Raw genomic sequence first — 23,748 nt, forward strand, 5'->3', positions numbered from 1 at the left:
CCTTGGGTTTCTTTATAATGATTTTTTAAATTGTGGTAGTTGTAATGTGAAAAAAAGAGGAAAAAGTTCAGAGTATCATTATTTTTGCTCTGAACTGTATAACATTCAGTTTTTATTCATCAAAGGTTTGACACCCTCATTTTCAGTGGTTTAATGAACTCAGCTGAAACCCTAAAGAAACACAACAAAAGATCAACTTGGCAGTCTTTGCTAATGAATACTTTGGATCCTGTGAATTTTTAGCCTTTTTGTTTAGGGAACCTATGTCTGCTACACAAGACAGCTCTGATAGTAAACAAAGCCTAAAGCACTCGCTATGAATTACATAATTTAAGATGGTGAAAGTGAGCCTGCTAGATGACTCAGTTTTCCAAAGAACCCTAGGATCTGAAGGAAGGCAACAAAGCTGCAAAGCAAAGATGGACTGTACTTGCGGCTCAGTCCTGCATTCTGGCATCCTGTCTCTGACACATATACGCATAATATGCTTGTGTAATAGCGAAAGTTACCATGCATTTCTTTTTATGTCTTGTATTCCTTTGAGGCTGCCTGTATGAAGTCATTTTCTCTGCAAGCCTTTAGATTTATCGTTTGATGGTGCATGGCGAATGTTCACCGCTGTAATTAGGACCGAAATTGCCTTTGATTTTTCTTAAGACATGTTGGGTAGCCTGTGTAAAGTGTGACTGCTGACCTTCTCTCTTCCCTTCTGATAGAGAGAAAGTGTGAATGAGTGTGACCATGCATTGTCAGGACTTAAAAGCAACCCAGAGTATTTCTCTCTCTCCACTCATTCCTCTCTTTTCAGTCCAGACACTTGTCCTTCCTTCCTTCTCATCTCTCTGCAACCATTTAGCCTCGGTCAGTCGCTGTGTTTATTCAGCTTGTAACCATTTCACTCATTGTCATTGTTCTCTTCTGCCTGACCTGTTTTAATCACGTCACTGCGCTGTGTGGATTATCAGAATCTTTTTATGAAATCTATTGATTCTGTTTACAAATTTCTAAAAAAAAATATGATAAACAGTTTGATCTTTGAATTTATTCTTCGTTTTATTGGATTTACAATGTTCTCATACAACAGAATCAGGGACATCAATATTTTCCCTGTTCTAACCCAATTGAGTTATACTTTTTCATGGTAGTTCATACTGGGAGTTGGATGTTTTGAAATATAAAAAAAAAAAAGCTTTTCTTTTGAAAATATTAAAATGCAACATAAATTTAGAGATTAGGTGAACCTCGTGGTGAATGTGCACCATTTTTCACTGCCTTTTATGTTGTTTCGCGATTAAATGCTCGATGGATCATGGACTGTTGTGAAGATGGAGACTGCCCCGTCAGTTGTACTGTTTCCAAAGGAGGATCCATTTTTAGGAGCAGAGTCAGTTTGTTGTTGCTTTGCTAAGATTAGTTGCTACTGTATTCAAAAATCACAAAAAGTTTCACCACTGTCATTTGGTCTGAATCCAAAGTGCTTCCACACTACATCTGTTGTTATTGTCTCTGAAGCCAATTGAATCTCTATCATTTTTTTTTAAATCTTTTAGTTTTTCTCTTTGCTTCTCCTCAGTCACAGGGCACTCATAAAACATTAGGAGGTACATGAGATCATGTGGCGGGCAAGTACCTGACGCAAGAGTTTGCTTCTCAATGTGATAAAGAAAGGAGAAGGGGAGGGGGGAGTTGAGCTGATGCTCCAGAGTGAAATCTTTTGTCATCCAGTCTTCAGTAGAAAGTGACTGGATGAATCAAAGAAAGTGAACAAGTAGGCAACGGAAATTTTTGAGCTGATTTAAATCATGCAAATCATTTTTCATTTTGCAGTTAAGATTTATTGCTTAATGCAAGAAGCTCAGTTTTTGCAAGTAATGTTTCCATCACATTATTTAATAGCAACATTACCATGTTGTGGCCTTAGTTTATTTAAACCTGACTGGACCTAGAAGTGTTTTGCAAAGAAGAATAAAAATAAGTTGAAAGTACTTGCAGCTTTAATTGCAGCAGATGCCTCTAAAAAGTATTGACTCAGGGGGACTCAAAATAAATGTCCACTTCATTCTTTAATTTGCTATTATTTAAAAATATTTGGAATCACTTCTCATTTTCTCTCACATTTAAGGTAAAGCATTACTTTTTAACACTCTATCACATGAAATTCACTAAAAGGTCCCATAAACTGTGGTTGCGACTTGATAAAATATGAAAAGGTCCAAGGGGTGTTGTATGAAATCTTAAATCAGTTTCTGTATGTTCACGAATGTGTAACATGTTGGGTTGGTTTTGATGTGTGTGTGCAGGGGTTTTTCTGTGTGCTTGTTTTGGAGATGCCCTTGTGGGCAAAATATACTGCTGGTGACCGAATCTGGAACTGGCCCCCTGCGTGTTTCCTCAGAGGCTACATCACAGTGCACAGGCGCGTGCACACAATCATACACATGATCTAGAGAAATGCTTTGATTTCCACCATTTCGTTTGAAGTGCAAGACCCAGAGCCTGACAGTTTAAGATTAATATAAGCCCCCACCCTCTGCCCTCCCTCTTGTATATGAGAGGGAGAAACAAAGTTGTTCTCTTCGTGTATTCATTGCACAGTCCCTCCTGACTGACACACATGCCTCATCCTGCTCTCACAGTGTTGCTCCCGGGTCCAGCTAGCTGGTTGGCTGGCTAGGTGGTTCTTTGAAATGGAGCCTCTGACACTGTGCCATCACAGCAAGGACACTTCTGTACCTCTCATCTAGTCATCTTTAACATTCCAATCCTTTTCATTTGTCACTTCATCAGTTTTTTTAAGAATGTCACCTGCTGGCTGCTCTGCAGACCACATCAAAGAAGCTCACCATCTTATCTTGAGCCATTACCAGGGCATAATAACAATCTTTTCGCAGCTTTTAGGGTTTGGGAATTAACTTCTCAGGACAGTGTTAGCAGATATAATGCAACGACAATTGCATATCGTCTGATCTTGACTTATTTGGGCTGTTTGGAATTCTGGCTTGCTGTGTTAATTGATATTAAATAGCTAGATATTATTTGTTGCATCTTAATACATTTTTGAGACAACTCATTTATCTGACTGCCAAGTTCGTACTCATGCATCACTGCTCAATCCAAGGACATCATCTTGAAAACCCATTTGAAAGTATATTTTTGGCTGTATCCACCACATAATTAATTACCTCAATCAGCTGTTCAGATTGATGTAGGTAAACAAACACAGTAATATAACATGAATCCTAAATAACATTGTATGTGGCAATGTAATAAAATCACACCATCATCAGGACTTAAAAAACAGCTAAGAGTTAATAGTAGATGAAAAAGATGGTTAGGGGAAATAAATGAGGATTTAAAAAAGGGTAGAGGATTTTTTTTTTTTGTTATTCAGTCAGAAAACATAGATGGAGGAAAAAAGTTAAATGAACAGCAAATTCCAAAATTAACACATACAAATATTATCTATTAATAATTATATACTTAAACACTTTATTTATATTAAGTGACCATGCCAAAAAAGGTGTATGCATTGAAAATGATTTAATCATACCACTTCTCCTCGTTATTAACAACAATTTTCTTGATTCCTACTTAGGTCCATTCATCATCCACTGTGTATTGAGTGTACAAATACATGTATTTATATTCATATAAACATACATGCAGACATTAACGCCTATAATTCTAGGGTGACCAGATGTGCCGCATTTTCACTCTTATCCTGCTTTGAGGCAAAACAAAAGAATGTCCATTTGATTGGGCAAAATTGGGAAAAAAGTGATAGATTTTTATGTAGTGATGCACGATATTGGGATTTTGGCCGATATCCGATATGCCGATATTTTAAAACTCATGTACCGATATCGATACTGATGTTAAAGCTGGACAAAAATAAGTAGTCATTGAAAATAGCAGTTTTGTTATCCATTTCTGACACTTTGAAAAATAATATACCGTATTTTCACGACCATAAGGCGCACCGGACTAAAAGGCGCACTCTCAGTTATGTGTCCCATTTCTGTATTTAACACACACATAAGGCGCACCGGACTATAGGGCGCGTTTTTTATATACAGGTACATGTCCTCTCAGGTGGATTTTCCCACTTAAAAACATATTAAAACTACTTTATTCCCATTGATCACAGCAAATAAAGCTGCAAGGTGTATTTATTACAAAGTATTATTCAAACCTGGGAACCGGCCGTGAGAGACACATCGCTGATGACACAGGGCTGTGATTACTCCTCTGATACAGTTTATTGACGCATAAATTAACTTAAAACATAGGCAGGATAATAACCTGGATGAACTGACTGCAATGATTAAATTTTCAGGTGGACTTTCTCACTTAAAAAGATTTAGATTATTTAGATGAAAAAACACCTGCCGAGGTGAGCCTGGATGTGCCGCGGCCCAGAGGCTGCTGTTGAATTAAGTTTTCAGGTAGAAAAATAGAGCGGGAGCAAAACTGAGTATGATTGTGCTTTATTAATGTATTTATTACAGAGTAGGCTATTAATCAAACCCCTCAAAGTCATCATCCTCTGTTTCTGAATTAAACAGCTGCGCTAAATCCGACATGCCAGTTTCCCCTTCTTCTTCGTTTATTGACGCATAAATTAACTTAAAACATAGGCAGGATAATAACCTGGATGAACTGACTGCAATGATTAAATTTTCAGGTGGACTTTCTCACTTAAAAAGATTTAGATTATTTAGATGAAAAAACACCTGCCGAGGTGAGTCCGGATGCGCCGCGGCCCAGAGGCTGCTGTTGAATTAAGTTTTCAGGTAGAAAAATAGAGCGGGAGCAAAACTGAGTATGATTGTGCTTTATTCGTGTATTTATTTCAGAGTATTAATCAAACCCCTCAAAGTCCTCATCCTCTGTTTCTGAATTAAACAGCTGCGCTAAATCCGACATGCCAGTTTCCCCTTCTTCTTCGTTTATTGACGCATAAATTAACTTAAAACATAGGCAGGACAATAATCTGGATGAACTGACTGCAATGATAAAATTTTCAGGTGGACTTTCTCACTTAAAAAGATTTAGATTATTTAGATGAAAAAACACCTGCCGAGGTGAACCCGGATGCGCCGCGGCCCAGAGGCTGCTGTTGAATTAAGCTTTCAGGTAGAAAAATAGAGCGGGAGCAAAACTGAGTATGATTGTGCTTTATTAATGTATTTATTACAGAGTATTAATCAAATCCCTCAAAGTCATCATCCTCTGTTTCTGAATTAAACAGCTGCGCTAAATCCGACATGCCAGTTTCCCCTTCTTCTTCGCTGTCAGAGTCACTTTCCGTGCCGGGCGGCTCCTTGGAAATGATGCCGGCTTTTGCGAAAGCCTCTTTAGGCAAAGTCTTTCTTTTAAAAATCACCATAGGCGGCAGTTTCTGTCCATTTACGTGGCAGCCAAGCACAACAGTAAACGACGCCTTTTCATACCCCGTTGTGTGTATCGCTACAGTGCTGGTCCCCTTCTTCTCCACGGTGTGATTCACCGGGATGTCGAAAGTGAGCGGCACCTCTGTAGTCCTGGCCCGGATGGAAAAATTGCACCGTTTCATAAAACGGAAGCACCACAATGGACCTCCTTGAAAATTTTAAATTTTCATTTCTTCCGCCAGCTTTACTGCTTTTAGTCGAACAGTGACCGTTGAAACGCTGGCCCCACTCGTTCTTTGCTCCACGATCCACCGCTCGAGTCTTTCCTCCAACTCGGGCCACCTCGCCTTATGTCCGCGGAAACTCAGCTGCGTCTTCTTCACCAGTCGGAGTTCGTTTTCCAGCTTCCTCCACTTGCGAACCATCGATTCATTTATATTGAATTCTCTCGCAGCTGCTCGATTTCCATGTTCCTCTGCGTAGCTGATAGCCTTCAGTTTAAACTGGGCTTCATAGGCGTGTCTCTGCCAATTTCAGGGTTGTTAAGACAACAATGTTCTGCATAAAGCACATACCTGTTCTTTTATACACTTCCCCCTTTAAGGTTCTCACATACTCATGGTGGTTTCAACAACGTCCGCAGATAGGGCGCACCGCACCATAGGGCGCACCCCACATTTTGAGGGAAAAAAAAGACGTTTAGGTGCGCCTTATAGTCGTGAAAATACGGTACTCAAATATATTTTCATATGCTGATATCAAATTGATTTTTAAAAACGCGGTATCGATCTATTTTACTTTCAAAATCTCATGAAATTTCATCGTTCTGTTACAAACTCTCGTGATATTTTGCAAATTCTTGTGAGATTTTATTAGTAAAATAGATCGATACCGCGTCAATATATCAACATATAAAAATATGGCAAAATTTCGTGAATTTTCGGGGGATTTCGTAGCATAACGATGACATATAGCAATATTTCATTAGTAAAAGAGATTAATATGGTTTTTTTAAATGGCAATATATCAGCATACGAAGATATTGTGATATTTTAATGTATCAATATTTTTTCCCTCGTCTTTAGAAGTTTTTAAGTCTGTAAAAAAGAAGTTTCTGAGGAAGAAGAAGAAGTAGTATTTTTTTTTTCTTTAGACTTTAGAAACTCAGAAGCTGATCAAATATCGGGTTAAATATCGGTGGGGTGGCCGATGTCCGAATATTCAGTTTTAAGGCCGATACAGGCCGATACCGATAGGGGGCCGATTATATCGTGCATCCCTATTTTTATAGGTTCTTTTACTAAATTCAGAGAAAGCAGAGCTGCTCCTAGAGCTGCAGCTATAGGATTTTAAATACAAAAATTATAGAAACTGAGTTTAGAGAAAATAAAACGCTGCCACTATAAATATTGCAGAACACTTTACTACTGGGTGAGGCCAATGACAGGTGATTCTCCGGGAGCTTTTTATGAAGTTTATTTTTCAGGTTGATATGAGGGGAGTGGGATGTAAAGCAGCAGCATTGTAAATTTGAGTTACAAAGAAAGACACAGCTAAAAAAGCTGAGTCTGTAACACATTGTCCGTCGTAACCATACTAGTCTTCCCACATTTGGTTTTTGAGAGCTCATCACTCTACTACACACATCTTGATTCATAGAGTTTTTACCCATAGCACATACAGCTACATTCATTATATTACACCACAATTTCCCTATTGTGGCTTAGTAAAGGGATTTTCTATGCATCTGTCTTTTCATTGTATGAATATGTATACACTAGAGCTGCAACTAATGATTATTTTGCAAATCGATTAATCTGTTGATTAATCAAATAATAATTTGATAGCAAAAGGTTCCTTAAAGAAGACTTTTTATAAAAATAAAACCAGGTGAAACTAAAACTTTTCCACTTGAGTAGCTCTTGATAGAGCATATTGACAGAAGAATTTTTTTTTTAATACCTTAAAATCAAAATGTTTATATATTTTTACTATTTTGACATAATTACTGCTCTAAGTGGGTCGTTCTGTCAGCTTGTTATAGAGCTTCTATACTCCAGTAAATTATTAATAGATTACTAAATGAGTTGACAATTATTTCAATAATCGATTAACCACAATTAAATTGTGAATAAATTCTGAATTGTGTCAGACCTAGCATACACCGATGTATAGTGACAGAAGCTCTGATTTTCTAACAATTTAAAATAAGGGGTGCTTAATTGCATGGGCGTTTTTTACTTTTAGTACAAGAAAACCAGTTTGGGGATTTTATTAAATACTCTAATATTTAGACATTGCTTTAATTCAACACAGACCTCCATGCTTTCACACCACTTACTGAAGTGCACATTCTTTACATTTTTTTCCTTCACATATATGATTTTGAAATGTAGAATAGGCCTGATTTACACTATCTCTCTCTTTATCTCTCTCTCAACAGATAGGTGATCTTACCAGATCAGAGAATTTAAGCAGTAACAGTTTTTACCGCACATCGGATTTCTGTGGTCTTTATAGCCAGCCTTATAAATCATCCTGATGCCTCTTTTCTGCAGCATGCATAGCCTTTTGCTTGCTTTACATGTTGACACATGTTTGCACTTAATTTATAATAGTGACAAGACTTTGTGCAGATAACAAGAAGGCTGAGTAGAGTACAGCAAAGACACTTTTTCGATCTCTTCTGTGGATCATGCTTGGCGTGAGAATGTCTGTGTGACTTTGGAAATTTAAAAGCTGTTAATAGCTAACATATAATTCCATACATTTTTGTAAATCCATTACAAATCAGAGCTCTAAAACTGTAGTTTAACTGATACGTCAAGTTAATCTGTTTGATGTCATCATTTATTTATTTAACAGGAAACAAAGAACTAGTTTCAGGAGTAAGTCTGAATTTCCACAGATATATTTTCCCTGTGTTTTTGCAAGGGAGCATGCTGTGTGAAAGTGACCTGTGAAATGCAGTGATAACCCATGTCATCATTTTTTCATTGCACTTCAGGTTCCATCTGCCAAATAATATGGGATGACAAGATGTAGAACAAATAGATTCTGGCTGCTTTATTTTTCAGTTGTTATACACATAAATAAACGTATTATTATGTTACTCATAATATTGTATTATTGTACTATATTATATTGCTATACGTAAATATATATCTGTTGCCTTCACATTATTGTTCGACAGCGACTGGGAATTGATGGACTGATGTAAACATGTACTGCTTTGTTAAAAGAAAGCTGACATTTGGCTGAACTACAGCATGCAGGAGGTGATATGTGTGCCTTTCTTTCTTGCCTTCTTTGTCACACTCGGTTTCCACCATTCAGTTTTTTCAATTTGATGCAGCACATTAAAAAATGTTTTACTTGTAGCGTCTTTCCCTAATGATGCCCTAAATGGAGAATGAATGATACTTTATTGAGACAGGGGACAGTCCTCCGAACAAGCTTGATCAGAGAATCCAGCTGGCCATTTGGCAAGCTTGCATTATTGATGTCTTTGTTTATATCAGGAGGCCCATTGTCAAGTTGCAGGTCTTTTGAAGGCTTTTATTACTCATTTTATAATTATTTGTTTATGTCTTAGCCCGTCTCAGTCTGTAAGGGCCGTGCTTATCTCTGGATTTATAACTGTCGTTAAGATCTTATATGACTTTAAATCTTCAAAAAAGGTCCATTAAATTTTCTTTAGATATAGATGATTATTCTATTTCTTTTGTTTTGTCTCCAACTCTGTAGGAGTCTGTTATGCATGTCCGTATATTTAAAACAACAGGGCTGATGTGTGAGGCCGGATTCTCTCAAAGAGGTTGTTGTATAGTTAAGGGAAATCTGAAGAATCTATTATCGGGGGGGGGGGGGGGGGGGGGGTCTGTGTATCTGCTTTTTTTTATCTACCCTTCCCCTCTTCTTTTTTTTCTTTGTATGTTTCATTTTCTTTCTTCCTTTCTCTGACTCTCTGCAGGGCGCCATTAGCCATTCAGCTCAGAAAGGCCTTGAGGAATTGAAAGCGACAGAGCAGAAAAAGAATAGAAAGAACTAAATCGCAAAGGGAGAAGAGGGAGTCTGGAAGCAGTGAGAAAGGGGTGTTGCGTTGAGGTGTTGTAGGCGCAAACCAGACAGAGAGGACATACAGTGAAGCACATGAGGATGGGAGGGATTAGGGATGGGCCAAGAGGATGAAGAAAATCCAGAGGAATGACATAAAACAGTGGAGAGAATTAGAACTGAGACAGAAAGAGAACTATGAAGTAGGCTGGAAAAGAGTACAGAGCAAATGTGACCAGTAGACAGAGAGAGGACTGGAGTTGAGCAGAGATGCACTGTGCACACATGGGGTATGCTAATTGTGGATTTCTGAATTATAAATGAGATTAATAGGATGGGCAGAATATTAATATATTCTTGTTGTGCTTCTCCTGTTCTACCCCAGACACTTTAAAATGTTAATGCCCTTTTTGTCCAACAAAAGCACCTCTTTTTTAGCTCGTCCTCTTCTTTGTCTTCCATCTCTCTCTTGTTCAACCAATGCTTTCCTCTCTTGCACAATGAGACATCTGTTGAATAATAGCTACTTAGTTCCATCAACACAACTTACTGAAATAAATTAGTCTGTCACATGACTCAGGCTCATCATTATATTTCTTTCACATTCTGCCTAACCCGACGCCATTAGCAGGCTAATGTTTAGAGTGCTTCGTTTGACTTACAAGACATTTGGATGAACTGCAGAGATGATTTACTCTCTTTGTGTAATGTTTTGTGCCGTGCTATTTTTTGCTGTGATTTGCATCTTGCATTTCCGGCTCAGTGACAGAAAAATGAATGTGTTCTACCCTCAGGTCCTGGGAACATGGAGACTGTATCTCTTCGCTGTCAAAGTGCCCACCAAGGTAAATATTACTCACTCTCAGTGGAATTTAATGTGTTGTGCTCTCAAGATTTGAGCCCATGGTAATGCAAAGCAAAAAGACAGTTCTCAAAGTAGAAAAGCAGAAACAATGTTTACAACTGTGGTGATGTTATGTAATGATAATGACAGTAAAACTTATTTGTGATCATTTATTTATGACAACATGCTGAATGCAAAAGCCTGGAATTGTTGAAATGAATCCTATTCCCAATAAAACCCGATGCGCACTGCATAAGCCAGGAACAGACATTAAGAGAAACTTCACAGTTAATTTTTACCAATTTACTCATAAAGCTCAGTTCCTCAGCTTAAATAAACAGGCTTGACTTTTAATCAGTAGACTTTCAATTTTAACTCTTGGTTTGAACACTATTTGTCTTTGAAATAGTTCTACAAATATAGATATCTATACAACGTCTTAAGTTGAAATTCAATGTCAAGCCCCCCAAAGACTTTGCTCTTCTGCAGAAAGTTCCAAAGTTGTTCTTGCAACCAAGTCATAAATCTCAGGGTCACAACCTTAATGAATCAATGACCACTGGAACCACTAAGGCATCAACTCTCCACACCTTTTTTATTTCCCCTTGAGACCTTCAAGCATCCAGATGTTCCTGCACACTGTTCCTCTCACTTATTTAAAATGTTTCCTGTACTGTTTGCCTGACAGTATTTTACACCTAACTATTATTTTCCAGACCAGGGGGCTCTAACCTTAGTCCTCAACGCCTAATGTCCTGCAGATTTTAGTTCCATCCCTGCTCCAATACAGCTGATTTAAATGATTGACTTACCTCTTTAGTATGTCATCAAGTTTGGCAAAGGCCTGCTAACCTTATAAATCTTCCTGATGCCTAGATCTTGAGGTCCAGCGATGAAGACCCCTTTTATGGACTTTTTTTACAGACACCTTGGTACATCCTGTGTCTTGACTCCTATCTGATGTGACAGAGAGGATGTTTGTGCTAAGAACCTGTTAATGTGCTGCCATAATCAACTCCTCTGTCCATCATCCCATTCCTCTTTTATACATCTTTGTTACTGTTCAATATTGGTTACCTCCTTTTACTTGTTTGGTGGCATATGGAAGACATATTTCATAATTTCAAAGGATTATCTTGCTGTTTGGTTCTTAAAAAGGGCCTTTAAGTTCTCAACTTGGGAATTCCTCATGCATTGTGAAGAGATTCCACATCTTAGGTTATTTTACTTCCTTTACTGTGCCATAAAGCTACTGAGGCATTTGAGCAGTGTTGTGCCTGAACGCGTTCATTGAACGAAAGTTCATGAACTCGTTCATATTTTGGGCGAACGTGAACTGAACGTACTGCATTATTGCCTGATGAACGTTTTTGTGAACTCGTTCATTCTGGTGTCTATGAACGGCACGCTCTCTCAGTTCAACTCCGTTCAATAGGTTGCCAGATTTCTATAAAGCCCTCCAGGCGAAACCCCGGCTAAATCACACCGTAAACAGGCCTTAATATGTAGCGGGAAAAACACCCAATCTGGCAACACCAGCTACCAGCGTCGTAGCCTACAGCCGCGTGCGTCATCAAAACAAAAGGAGGCGACTTAAAACAGGTTTATGACCAGGTGGTCGGTGAGGATGATGGCAACAAGTTTGCCCGCCGGCTTTCAGTAAAAAAATCCGCACTTCAGTAACCTTAAATTCCTACCTCAGCCTGGTCCCTCAGTTTGTGTTAGTAAAATCTTCTTGAGCGGAGGTCTTCAACAGGGGATCCGCGACCCCTAGGGGGCCTACGGAGGTACTGCATGAGGGTCTGCATGGTTAGTTGATATTTTTATATTTCCCCCCTGCATTTTTTTTTTCCCCCATTAATTGAAATGTCTTTAAATACTCATTAACATGAAATCAACACACTGTAGTAAACAGATAAATGGAGACAAAAGATGTCTTTCAGTCATCAATGCTCACATTCAGCGACACAGGAGCTCTTTCAAGCTGGGCACCGTTTCCTTCACAACAACCAGGAATCAGAATCAGAAAAACTTTAATAATCCCAGGGAGAAATTAATTTCTTTACATTACTCCATCTGTAATAGAGTGACTATAGGACACAATTTCATACAATATATATAAATAGGGGGTCCCCGCTCCATCTCGCCATCAGTTTGGGGGTCCTTTGTCTGGAAAACATAGAAGACCCCTGTTCTTGAGGGTTTTACTATCCATGTAACTTGTTTGTTAAACCTGCCTGGTATAATTTTCCAGGATTCCTTTTTAGTATGTATTGAAATGGAATTTCAAATGGAAAAAATTATTAAAATAAAAAAAAAACATTTGCACCTTAAAGACTACTTTCCTATTTTTCTTTTAATAATTACGCATAAAAAAGACCATTCAAGCTGCACATTTTTCCTGATGTTTTTGAGAATATACTGTAGGGGTGAAAGCTGCAGCTGCTACTAGTGTGAAGTGAATGGACAGCAACAAAGCGTTAAAGCGACAATGGGGAAATGCTGTCCCCTCAATGCTAATGTAAACCCTGGTTGGATAAGGATTCAAAACTGGATATGAAGATGAAATTTGACGCACAGTTTCAGAGTTACAACTGATAAAATAATTGCTGTCTGTGGTTCGACAATACGCTATGGTGTAATTGAGCAATATATGAAAAAAAAAAAAAAAAAAGAACTATGAACTAGTTCGTTTTTTGGAATTGTGAACTATGAACTGAACTAGTTCATTTTAAAATGTGTGAACTGAACTTTGAACTAGTTCACGTAGAAAGAGAACTTTCCCAACACTGCATTTGAGAATGATGAAGTCTATATATTGATGGAGTGGACATTGTTTTCATCATTCAGTTGGCTTTTCAGGATCTATCTGTAAGTGCATACTTGTCATAAGGTTGTCTTTTGCCTCTGGTTTCCACAGTAATTTCACTATTAACAGCAATATCTAACGGCTGCCTTCAGTAGGTTAGAAACAGTATGACATTTAAGTCATTTAAAATGTCTTGCCAGTGTTATTTGGTTGCCCTAAAAGCTTAATAACAAAAATATGTCATCAAAATATGGAGGCTATTCTCCTCCCACACTACAAACTAGTGTCTTAGTTTATTTGAAAGGAAACTGAGTTGGTATTTTGGGTTAGTATTGGAATTAATCTTACTGATATGAAACAATTTTTGAGCTGTTTTCTATAAGTCTGTTTTTGAATCAGACCTTTTTAACCAATAAAGAGGCTTAAGGTGTCAATTGTTGTAAATTGTGTATATACATAAGCTATATTATATTGTATGTTCTGCCGATGATTGGAAACTGGAAATATGTTTTGTTCCTGTTTTTTTCAGGTGGAGACCACCTTCAACTTTTTGGAAATCAGAGCAATGAACACATACCCAGACCACCAGGTCAGAAGCACTATTTATCAATATGTAGACCACCTAATGATTGTAAATCAATACAGCAGAAGAACAAATCTCATGTCTATGTTCAGGTGGTCATCGATACAGACAAGACCACCTACACTCTGAGGCTTCAGACCCAGGACCAACTGGATCACATAGTCAGCCACATCAACTACGCCCTCTCTCGGGTCTTCAACAACTCAATTTATGCGTAAGCATTCATTCTTCTAAACCAAGACATGTTTGCTAAGATGAATAACACTAGACTTCCTTTTGGAAAGCTGCTATCATTGTTGGTTTATTTCTGCAGCAGTCATATTCTTTTTTATCTTTGCTGTAATTTTTGTCAGTTTTATGTCTCAAACACATGTTCCAAATCAGCAGCAGTTGAGTTGGCAATTGTTTGCAGCAGATAAAGTAGTTGTAAAACACAGCAGCAGTGACATAGCAGTAAACCTAAACTCTAAAGGCAGCGCTCTAAAGCCAAGAAGCCATTATTTAACTGTCCTGGTCTAAAGAAAATGTTGGATTCTTTTTAGTTAATCACAAATTAGTTTTTGACATGTATGAGCAAGCAGGCAGAATGGAGATAATTCTTAGTTTTACCAATATTTTAGAAAGGCAAAGGTTTTGATTCCATTCTGCTTGTTGACCTTTAAGAACTTATCTATCCTGTTCTATATAGTAGATTAAAATGTTTTTTTTTGTTCATGCATTCAGTTCCTACCAGATGCTTGCTTGTACTGAGGAGAGGGAAAAGAGGGAGAGATAATACTGTGTGTTTGATTACACAATCATCATAAACGATTGGTTCTGCTGTGCTGAAGTGAAAAAATGCAGGTGGTGTAAAAATAACTGCCACCCGACGATTGTGGTGATAAGGTAAGGATTAAGGTCGCGAATGTGGTCAGATGTGTGGGGTTTGTTGACAAACAGGATTAAGCATGGTGTGTGCTGAACTTAACGGCATGACGATGTTATCCTCTCAGAAAAATGAAGCAGGTAACATTATATGCACACATTAGAACATTCCTAACCCTTTGTTGTATTTTCTTTTACATTTTTTTGATGGTATGACTATACGATTTGACATGTTTTGTTGAAACTTTACATGCAGTGGGGCATAAATGTGACATTTAACTCAATTTAGACATGCAAAACGCTGTGTGACATAACACTAATGGTGCGTTCAGACCGGACACGGTGGCCACGGCGAGTGTGGTGGATTCAAATAGAATTTCTATACAAACCCTGCAGGGAAGGGCAGTGAAGTGGCCAGTGGTGAATTCCATGTGGTGCCCTTATTCTACTAGATAGGGCCAAGGTGTTGTCAAACAGCAGCACTGCATTGAGAGAGCAGAGTGGCTATCGCTGAAGTTGAAATAAGCTGAACTTTTCTGTAATATCGCTACACAGCAAGCAATCAGGGACTAGTTGTAGGTGAAGCTTTCTTCACTTAAAATGGAATACGGTGATAAATTATATTAACAAAGGTAGAAATACGGAATGCTCTCGAGAAGTTTTAGGTGGCTTTAAAAAAAGCTGTTTTAATTTAGTCCTATAGAGATTGTTCATCGTCATCCCTTACTTCCATCTCAGACCCCGGTCTGCCACTGCCCAGCATCAGTGCTTTCTGCTGGTGTAGATCTAAAAGGAAGTCTGGCAGAATCCAAATGAATCAGAGCTGCCTCTGGATGAACCAAAGTGGACTGTTTTTTTTTTAAAGTGCTTTTTGAGCTTTTCCAAATTATTATGGTCTCTCCAAGGCCATTGAACAGTTGTCCATAGATAACTATTTAGCAGCAGTCCACAATGTTAAGTTTCAGCTATGCTTTTGTCATGAAATGCTGACAGCGTGACCCTCCCTTGACCTTCCCAGAGAGGTCGAAGAGACTTCGTAGCTTCCGATGCAGGTCCAGCAGAATCCAGAACAGCTTCTTCCCCACTGCCATTAGACTGCTGAATGTTGCATAAAATGGCGTAAAAAAAAAAAAAAAAAAAAAGCGCAGAATGTTGGAATCTGTAAATCATATACCAGTCTTATGTTTACATTTTATCACTGCAGCTTATTTTTTTTAATCACTGCTGCAGTTTAAAAATTGAAATGTCTTGAGAGCTGTACTGAACAAAATTTTTTTTGTATACACTCTGTGTTTACAAAATGTCTATAAAGTCTGTTTGAGTCGAAGTCTTGACAGGAAATGACATGTGGTTGCCAGGGGTAACTACAGTTCCAAAGCGGAAAGTCTGGGAGGCTGATGATTTACTAAATATTAAACAATCATTTCAGCCACTAAATAAGTTAAACATGCTACTGTTATATTCAGTACCAGGACAGAAATGACATGTTATGTTATGCAACAAATTTATATCAGGAATGAGCACGGGACTAACATCTGCTGGTATGGCCGTAATTAAAAATAATTCTATCTTAAGAACCAAATCACCACAAATGATAATTTTACCTGCACAAATCAAGGAGCAGTTAAAAAAGTAGGCTAGATGTTGATTCAGTTCCGGGCTTAATGGGAGGATAGTTGACCTCTGTGTGACTTAAAAAATATTATCTTTAATGTCTCTGAAACAACAGCAGCACACATTATCTTTTATTGTTTGGTTTTTTCCCCTCATTTTTACAAATGTCCATTTTAAATTCACAGAAATGTTCCACAATAAAGTTCTGACAAAAGCAGGATAATTACGGTACAAACACTTTTTTTAGATTTTAAATTTTCAAAGCATTAATTTTTTTACATATTCTGTGGCTCTATTGAAAAAAACAAGCAATCATCCCAATACAAAACTGTAGTCAAAAGGTTTTGGCATAATGTGAAAAGATGTTAAAGGTATTAATTCTAAATGGGGTGTAATGTTTTGCTTCAGAATCCAGTCACACTTTGTTGTACTATAAAAAGAGTTACGTTCCTTTGAAGACAGCATATGTGTGTTTTATTTGCTTGGTTTATGATGCAAGACCTCAAAATTTTGTAGACTGAATTCTGCTTTCTACTTTTTATCTATATATGACCAAAGCAATCTCATAACAAGTTTGCCTTTGCAGGTCCGTGTAATACATCTTAGCTCTGACAAAAGAAACCATAATGAAATAAACAAGCCTGCTGCAAATTTCCCAAGGCAATTAGGACAGTGTGATGGTATTAAATATATTATGGAGCCTACAGTAGCTGTATAGTTTATATATAGGCCAATTTTAGTTAAATTTCTCTCTTGGTGTGCTTATATAACTCAGCCATTAAGGAGAAATACATTATTATTATTACTAACAGCAGAAGCCAGTCCGATAATAAATGCGGTGGGTTGGACTGAAGCTGGAGAACGGCCTGGTGCCAAGCCTTTGAGCACAGCTTTAAAAGGAAAGGGAATCATTTACAGAACATTCTGCTCATTTTGAGCAACCTACAACTAAATCCTTGAGCCTTTCATTACCCACTCCCTTTGGGCATGATTTCTGTCAGCTTCCCCCGATGATGATGTGCTTGCAGCACTGCAGGTTTTTGGATAAATGTTTCATGAACTGTTGGATGAATTATCATAGAATCTTGTTTCAGTGGTTTAATCGTGACTTACACAAACATGCATATATATTTGTATATTAGGGATGGAATCAAGGCTGGTTCTTCCAAAACTAAGGGTCTTTAGAACTTCAAAGAGTATTTCAGGGTATGATTTTTTTTGTACCCTATATAATGCAAAGATTAATTGAATCAATGATAGATAAATCTGCAAATTTCCCTTTGGCTAATAAACTAAGTTTTGGTTTTAATTAACATTAACAGCGTGGCACTAGTTTTATTGTGTGTGTTTTCCCCAATGTTTTCTTCAGCTTTCACACATTTTCTTTTTTTACAATTTGTTAGCATTTGATCCAGCAACCGTATATTATTTAAAGTTTATCTTTGTTGTTTCTTCTGAATCAATTTGTCTTTATTGAGAAGAAAACGTTTTTTATGCAATAGAGCCACAAAATGTTTGCTTGCTGATCACCAGGATGGCTCTGCATAAAAATATACAGATTTCACTCATTTGATGTTATATTTGTACATATTTTTATGATTGAATTTCTAGCTAACATGTAAAATAAAGTATTTATGGGACAAATTTTTTAGGGCTAGGGTATAAATGTTCCTCAACATTGATTTCTGCCAGACATAAACCATCTTGCATATTAAGTTATTGTATCACTTGACTTGTACGCTTTGCATTATATACTCAACAATATTTAAAATCAAACCTCTTGTTTGAACGCTAGCTAACTTTGGTAATATCCATGCTATAAACATTAAATTATTCCTTACTGATTTTGAAACTGCATGAAAGCATTAAGTAGTATAAAAGATTTTCAACATCTCATGCACCGACACTAAGCATCCCATTACAGTGATATCTGTCAGTCAGAAAACTGTAATAGAGTGATTTCTAAAGTTTAAGATTCTGGTGTGGTGTAACATAACACTCTAAGAGCATAATTTTAACAAATCCAGGAGGTTAACAACAATTAAAGCACTGGAGAATTTACTTTCTTCATTTTCAAGGTTCATGGGTTGATAAAAGACTCAAAAAAGCTTGATAAAAGATTCAGCAAAAAACCAAGCAACATTCCAATGTAACCCTCAAAGAATAAAAAAATAAATAAAGCCACTAAAGTCTATTGCACATTTGCCAGAAAACATCCCTAAAGAACATTAGACAGCAGCCAAACAAGTTACTGTATTGGTGGTGATAGTTTGTGGCAGCACTGCTGAGTTGGACAACTTCCTATATCAGTAAAACTATTCATTCAGCTTTCTAACATAACTTTCTAGCCTTGATGAAAAAACAAACTTAAATTTCAATTAGTTATTCCTGCTTAAAATATTTCCAATTTAATTAAGAAAAAAGAGCTCTACAAAGACAGAAGACTACATTCTCACACAGCAAATATATTTTGAAATGGGGCCAGGTCAGATTAGATTGCTTTATTTACTTTATGAAATGAAATTTGACTTATCTTTGTTTGGTGTTTAAATGTGATTTAATAAAACATCCAACACATTCAAGGTTTACAAAAGCCAAACCATGTAATGACACTTTATACCGGTCAAAAGGTTGGACACACCAACCTTTTATGTCAAATATTTACCTTTTAAAGTTTTTAACAGAAAGATTAAAAACTGATCTTCTCTGCTGTTGAAATGATCAGGATCAAAACACCTACTTAATGTTTGCCTGTTTGGTTTGTCACCGTGGGAATTACACATTAAGTTACAGCTTAGCTCAACAGGATCTGTCTTTTAATTTGCTTTCAGCTGATCAATTTCTACTTCTTTTTTTTTTCAGTCCTCCTATTTGTCGAGCAGAGGGAGACCTCCCTGATGGCAGCCATAAGTTTTCACCCAGCTCGGAATCATCTTTAGAGCCTCCTAAAACCTGTGGTTAGTCTGTCCTTCTCTAACACATATGCGAACAGTTAGACATCAATAATGACAGCACTTGAGAGTCCATTTCTCCTCTGTGACGCTTTTTCACAGTATAAAAAAAGGATTTTTTTTGTGAGTTGTCCCTAAGTGGGTCAGAGACCCAAAGTTACTCTTGTTGCCTTTTTTTTTTTTTTTGCTTGTAATCCTCTTAATCTACACGAATAGCCCTTTGAAGATATTTTTCTAGGCTTTCATCTCACCTCAGTGGAGCCTAAATATACTGACATCCACTTTCATCCTTGGCCTACACCTTTTTTTCTCCTTCTAAGCTTCATATATCTCCACACCTTTTATTGTGCTTCAGCTGCTTTGCTTTAACTTCAAGTTGTTTCTTTTCTAAATTGACATGGATGTATCTCCTCATCATTTCAGGTGGTTTTTCTGAGACATATGCTGCTCTATGTGACTACAATGGAATTGGCTGCAAAGAAGAAGTGCAATGGGTGAGAATACCATATGAATTTTCCTTTGGGTTCCAATTATTATTCATTTCTTTGGACGATTGAAATTAATCTGATACACACCAGTGCATGTCAGTAAATATGATTTAAAAGTGAAATTATCGTAGTAATTGTTTAATCAGAGAAATACTAAAACTCATAGGTTTGTTAAAAAAAAGTCATACATTGTTAGTGACGTTTGTTTATCAGAAAATCTGATTACATAACACTATCGATTTCACAGACCGATGAATCCAAAAATCTTAATGAAAGGCTAGAAGAAAATAATTGAAAAGAAATGCAAAATACAGGATATTCACAAATTGTTGACTGCAGGGGTCAGGACTTCAAGAGCCAACACACACAGAGACCTTTGTTCTTTGTGAGAATTTACTCCTGAACCAAAGATCATGTCAGAAGCAAGGTGGGAGCAAGAAATGTTTCACAACTTCCCTACTTCGCTCAATTGATGATGGGGGTGCTGATTACATTTTCCGGAAAACAGATACACACACGTGTCTGGTTTCACCATTCCGGTGGATACTTTTTATTGACTTCCATTCATTTGTAGGTAAGTTCTACAGCCTAACCGTGACCCAATACCCTAAAACCTGATCACTGTGGATTAATACCTAATCCTAATCCTAACCTAAATTCAATTCAAACTTTAGTCATAAACCGAACACCTAACCCTAAAACAAAATTTGTTTCCATTCAGACCAGACATTGGTCCCCACTAGAACACTTGGTCCCCACTGTGTGCAGTGATTTGTGGCAAATGGTCTCCACAATGTAGGAAATACACACCCAGCCATATATACCAATACCTGATTTAATGAATATGATGTTGCTGTGTCTGTTCTGCCATAAATTGGTCTAGGCAGTCAGGAGGAAGATCAGAGAGACTAGAAAGAACAATGAAGATAAACTGAATATTTTAACTTTCTAGAATTGCACTGTGTAAGGTGGCTGCAAGAAATTTAAGGCATCTATTTCATTCTTCATCATTGGCAATGTGAGATCTTTAGGGAAGTTAGAAGAACTCCAAGCCATAGAAAGAACCCAGCTAGAATATCGGCAATGCAGCATTATGTGTTTTACTAAAACGTTGCTGTAGGATCATGTCTCGGACTCCAGCGTCTCTCTGCCAGGCTAATTGACATAAAGAGCAGATAGAGATGTAAAGAAGACTGGAAAATACAAAAAAGGTGGGTTGGCAGTCCTTGTGAAATTGAGATGTTGTCATCCAGCACATGCTAATGTTAAAAGACATTAAACTGTTGGCAGTTGATTTCCGACCATATCATTTGCCCACAGTTATCCTGTATTTTGTTAGTAACCATTTAAATTCTACCTTCTGCCGTTGCCGACACTGCATGTGAGGTAACCAGTTCTGTTGTGTCTAAGGTCCACAAATTACAGCCAAATGCATTTGTGGCAGTAACTGCTAATTTTAATCACACCTCACTCTCAGCTACACTGCCAACATTCCAACAGTTTGTCAGCTAATGCCAGCTGACTCCTACATCTCTGAAGGAAGACCTCATCTTGTTGTATTTTCTGCTCAGAGTATAAGAGACTTTGTAATGGAAAACCATCATTAGAAAAAAGCAGAAGAAGATGGTCACAGAAAGCTAAAGAAGCCCTGCAAGTTTTTTTTTTAGGCTACAGATTGAGATGCACTGTGTCAGTCAGATGGATAGGTCTTCAATACAATAACTGACTAAATAAATTCCTATAAAGATAACACCATCCCTACTTGAACATTGAAATGCTTCCCAAATATCCCCCCAAACATTTAGGAATTGGTTTTTAGGCTAAATCTGGGCTCTCTATCATAGTCTTGATTTAGTCCAAAAACAGATAAATGGAATGTGTTTGGTCGTCCTGATTTTGTCCCATTTTAGTCCAATAAAAGACTTTGAAAGGCGTTTTAAAAGATTTGAAAATTACAGCTGATCACCTTTTACTTTTCAACCAAATGTAGACGTAATTTGGACATAAATCATGTTGTCTTTTAAATGTGTTTTCAACCAATTTTTGCTTGGTGGGATAAACCATGGATCACAAGTGATCTGAAGCAACTGCTTAAAAAGAAAAAAACAGCCTTTAAGAAGGGAGACAGGGAATTAATGAGTGTACAGAAGCAACTTAAGGTCAAGATAAGAGAAATCAAGGAGGCATACAGAAAGAGGCTGAAAAATAAGCTCCAGCAAAACAGTACCAAAGATGTGTAGTCAGCGATGAGGAAGATCACAGGCTTTAACAAAAATTGATGCTAAGCAGATGGAAGTCTGGACAGAGCAATTAAACTGAATACATTCTTCAACAATTTTAATTCAGAAACAAGCTCAGCATCCCTCTCACTTGCCCACAGTCACATGGAGATCCTGCCCTCATCTGCCATTGACTCTCCTGTTTCTACAAGTTTGTTGTCAGCCAAGTCAGTAGATGATGTTCCCTCCACCTTTCACCTTTTTGTCAACTAGAGAGACTGAATCGTAATAAGTCACCAGGTCCTGATAGCGTCAGCCCCAGAATCCTTAAGGCCTGTACAGAGCAGTTCTGTGGAATTCTCCAGCACCTCTTCAACCTTAGTCTGAACCAGAAGACAGTTCCAGTGATGTGGAAGACCTGCTGCCTTGTTACAGTACCAAAGAAGACTCAGCCTATAGTCCTCAGTGACTATAGGCCTGTCACCCTGACATCCCACATGATGAAGGTCCCAGAGAGTCTTTCGGGGTTTGTACCTGATCAAACAAACAAGCAGATATCAGGACCCCCCTGCTGCTTTCTTATTGCTTGGAGTTAAAGATACCATCATACACCTGCTTCAACAAACCCACTGCCCTTTAGGGAAGGCAGACATCGCTGTGAAGATTATGTTTTTTGATTTCTACAGTGCAGAACTGAAGCAGCACAGTAGCACCACAGGGGACAGTACTCTCACCATTCATTTTTAGTCTGTACACGTCTGACTTCCAGTACCAGACAGAGTCCTGTCAACTGCAGAAATACTCGGATGACTGTACAGTCATTTGGTGCATTAGAGATGGAGAACAGAATACAGAGAACAGAGGACTCAGAGTACTGATTACAGAGAGCTAATGAACCGCTTTGAGGTATTTTATCTCATCCTGAATGTCAACAAATGATTGTAGATTTCATAAGAAACAGGAACAAGTTGACTTCTGTTGACATCATGGCATAAGAATTGGAGGTGGTGGAGGAACATACATTTGGGGGAGTCTTGGACTAGTGGTTAGAGCAGTGCGCTTGTGCTCTGTAAAGGTTGCAAGTACAGAGAGTTAATTTCTCCATTGTGAGATCAAAAAAGTTCATTTTTTTAATTTTTAAATTTTTTTTTTTACCTTGAGTTCACTTGGAAAACAAACTAGACTGAAGACAAAACTTTGAAGCCATCTGTAAGAAAGGATAGACCAGACTCTTAAAGAAGCTTTTGTCCTTCTGCGTTGGTTGGCAACAAGATATCTTCTTTAAGTCAATAGTGGTGAGTGTGATCTCTTCCTCCATCATCTGCTGGGGTAACAACATCAGAGCAAATGACTTAAAAAAGCCCGACAAGCTGATAGAGAAGTTCGTCTCTGTTCTAGGAAATCCACTTGAGATCTTTTCACAAAGAAGAATTCTTCATAAAGTGAGGTAGATTATGGACAATAGTGAGCATCCTCTTCAGGAGATTTTTTTGACAACAGTGTCTTCAATAATAGGCTTCTCCAGATCTGGTGCAACACAGACCAAGATCCTTCCTGCCTACAGTCTTCAACACCTTGATGAAAAAATATACAATTTGTTTGGATTTATATGTATTTCTCTCAATTTCTTTAAAATTTTGACTCTATTTCCCCTTTGTTTCTCCTCTTTGTCATTTTAGGATGTTGACACAATCTACCACTCTCAGGACAACCGGGAGTTCAACCTAATGGACTTCAGCCATCTTGACAGCAGGTGACACACTTTCTAAAAACTTTTAAAAGGACCCACTATTTAGAGCTCACAGAGCATCACCAATCAAAGAACATCTTTAATTTGAGGCAAGCTTTGACTCCAGCACTATACTGCTATTGTTCAGTGAGTTTCATATGTTGCGTTCAAAATAAGGCCATAGTGATTTGAGGATGC

General features: G+C 37.7%; 1 protein-coding gene across 5 annotated transcripts in view; it reads left to right on the forward strand.

The window, feature by feature from the left end:
* The window catches only part of carmil3 (capping protein regulator and myosin 1 linker 3), a 146,095-nt gene that overhangs the window by 17,459 nt on the left and 104,888 nt on the right, over positions 1-23,748 (forward strand). For all 5 annotated transcript variants that reach the window (XM_038300486.1, XM_038300490.1, XM_038300491.1 and 2 more), the window contains exons 3-8: positions 10,244-10,294; positions 13,632-13,691; positions 13,778-13,899; positions 19,026-19,120; positions 19,538-19,608; positions 23,501-23,574. In XM_038300486.1, the coding sequence (XP_038156414.1) occupies positions 10,244-10,294; positions 13,632-13,691; positions 13,778-13,899; positions 19,026-19,120; positions 19,538-19,608; positions 23,501-23,574 (473 nt within the window). The remainder of the gene's footprint in view (positions 1-10,243; positions 10,295-13,631; positions 13,692-13,777; positions 13,900-19,025; positions 19,121-19,537; positions 19,609-23,500; positions 23,575-23,748) is intronic.

Source organism: Cyprinodon tularosa, unplaced genomic scaffold, assembly GCF_016077235.1.
Source record: "Cyprinodon tularosa strain WSP-4 unplaced genomic scaffold, ASM1607723v1 ctg45, whole genome shotgun sequence".
Classification (NCBI taxonomy): Eukaryota; Metazoa; Chordata; class Actinopteri; order Cyprinodontiformes; family Cyprinodontidae; genus Cyprinodon; species Cyprinodon tularosa.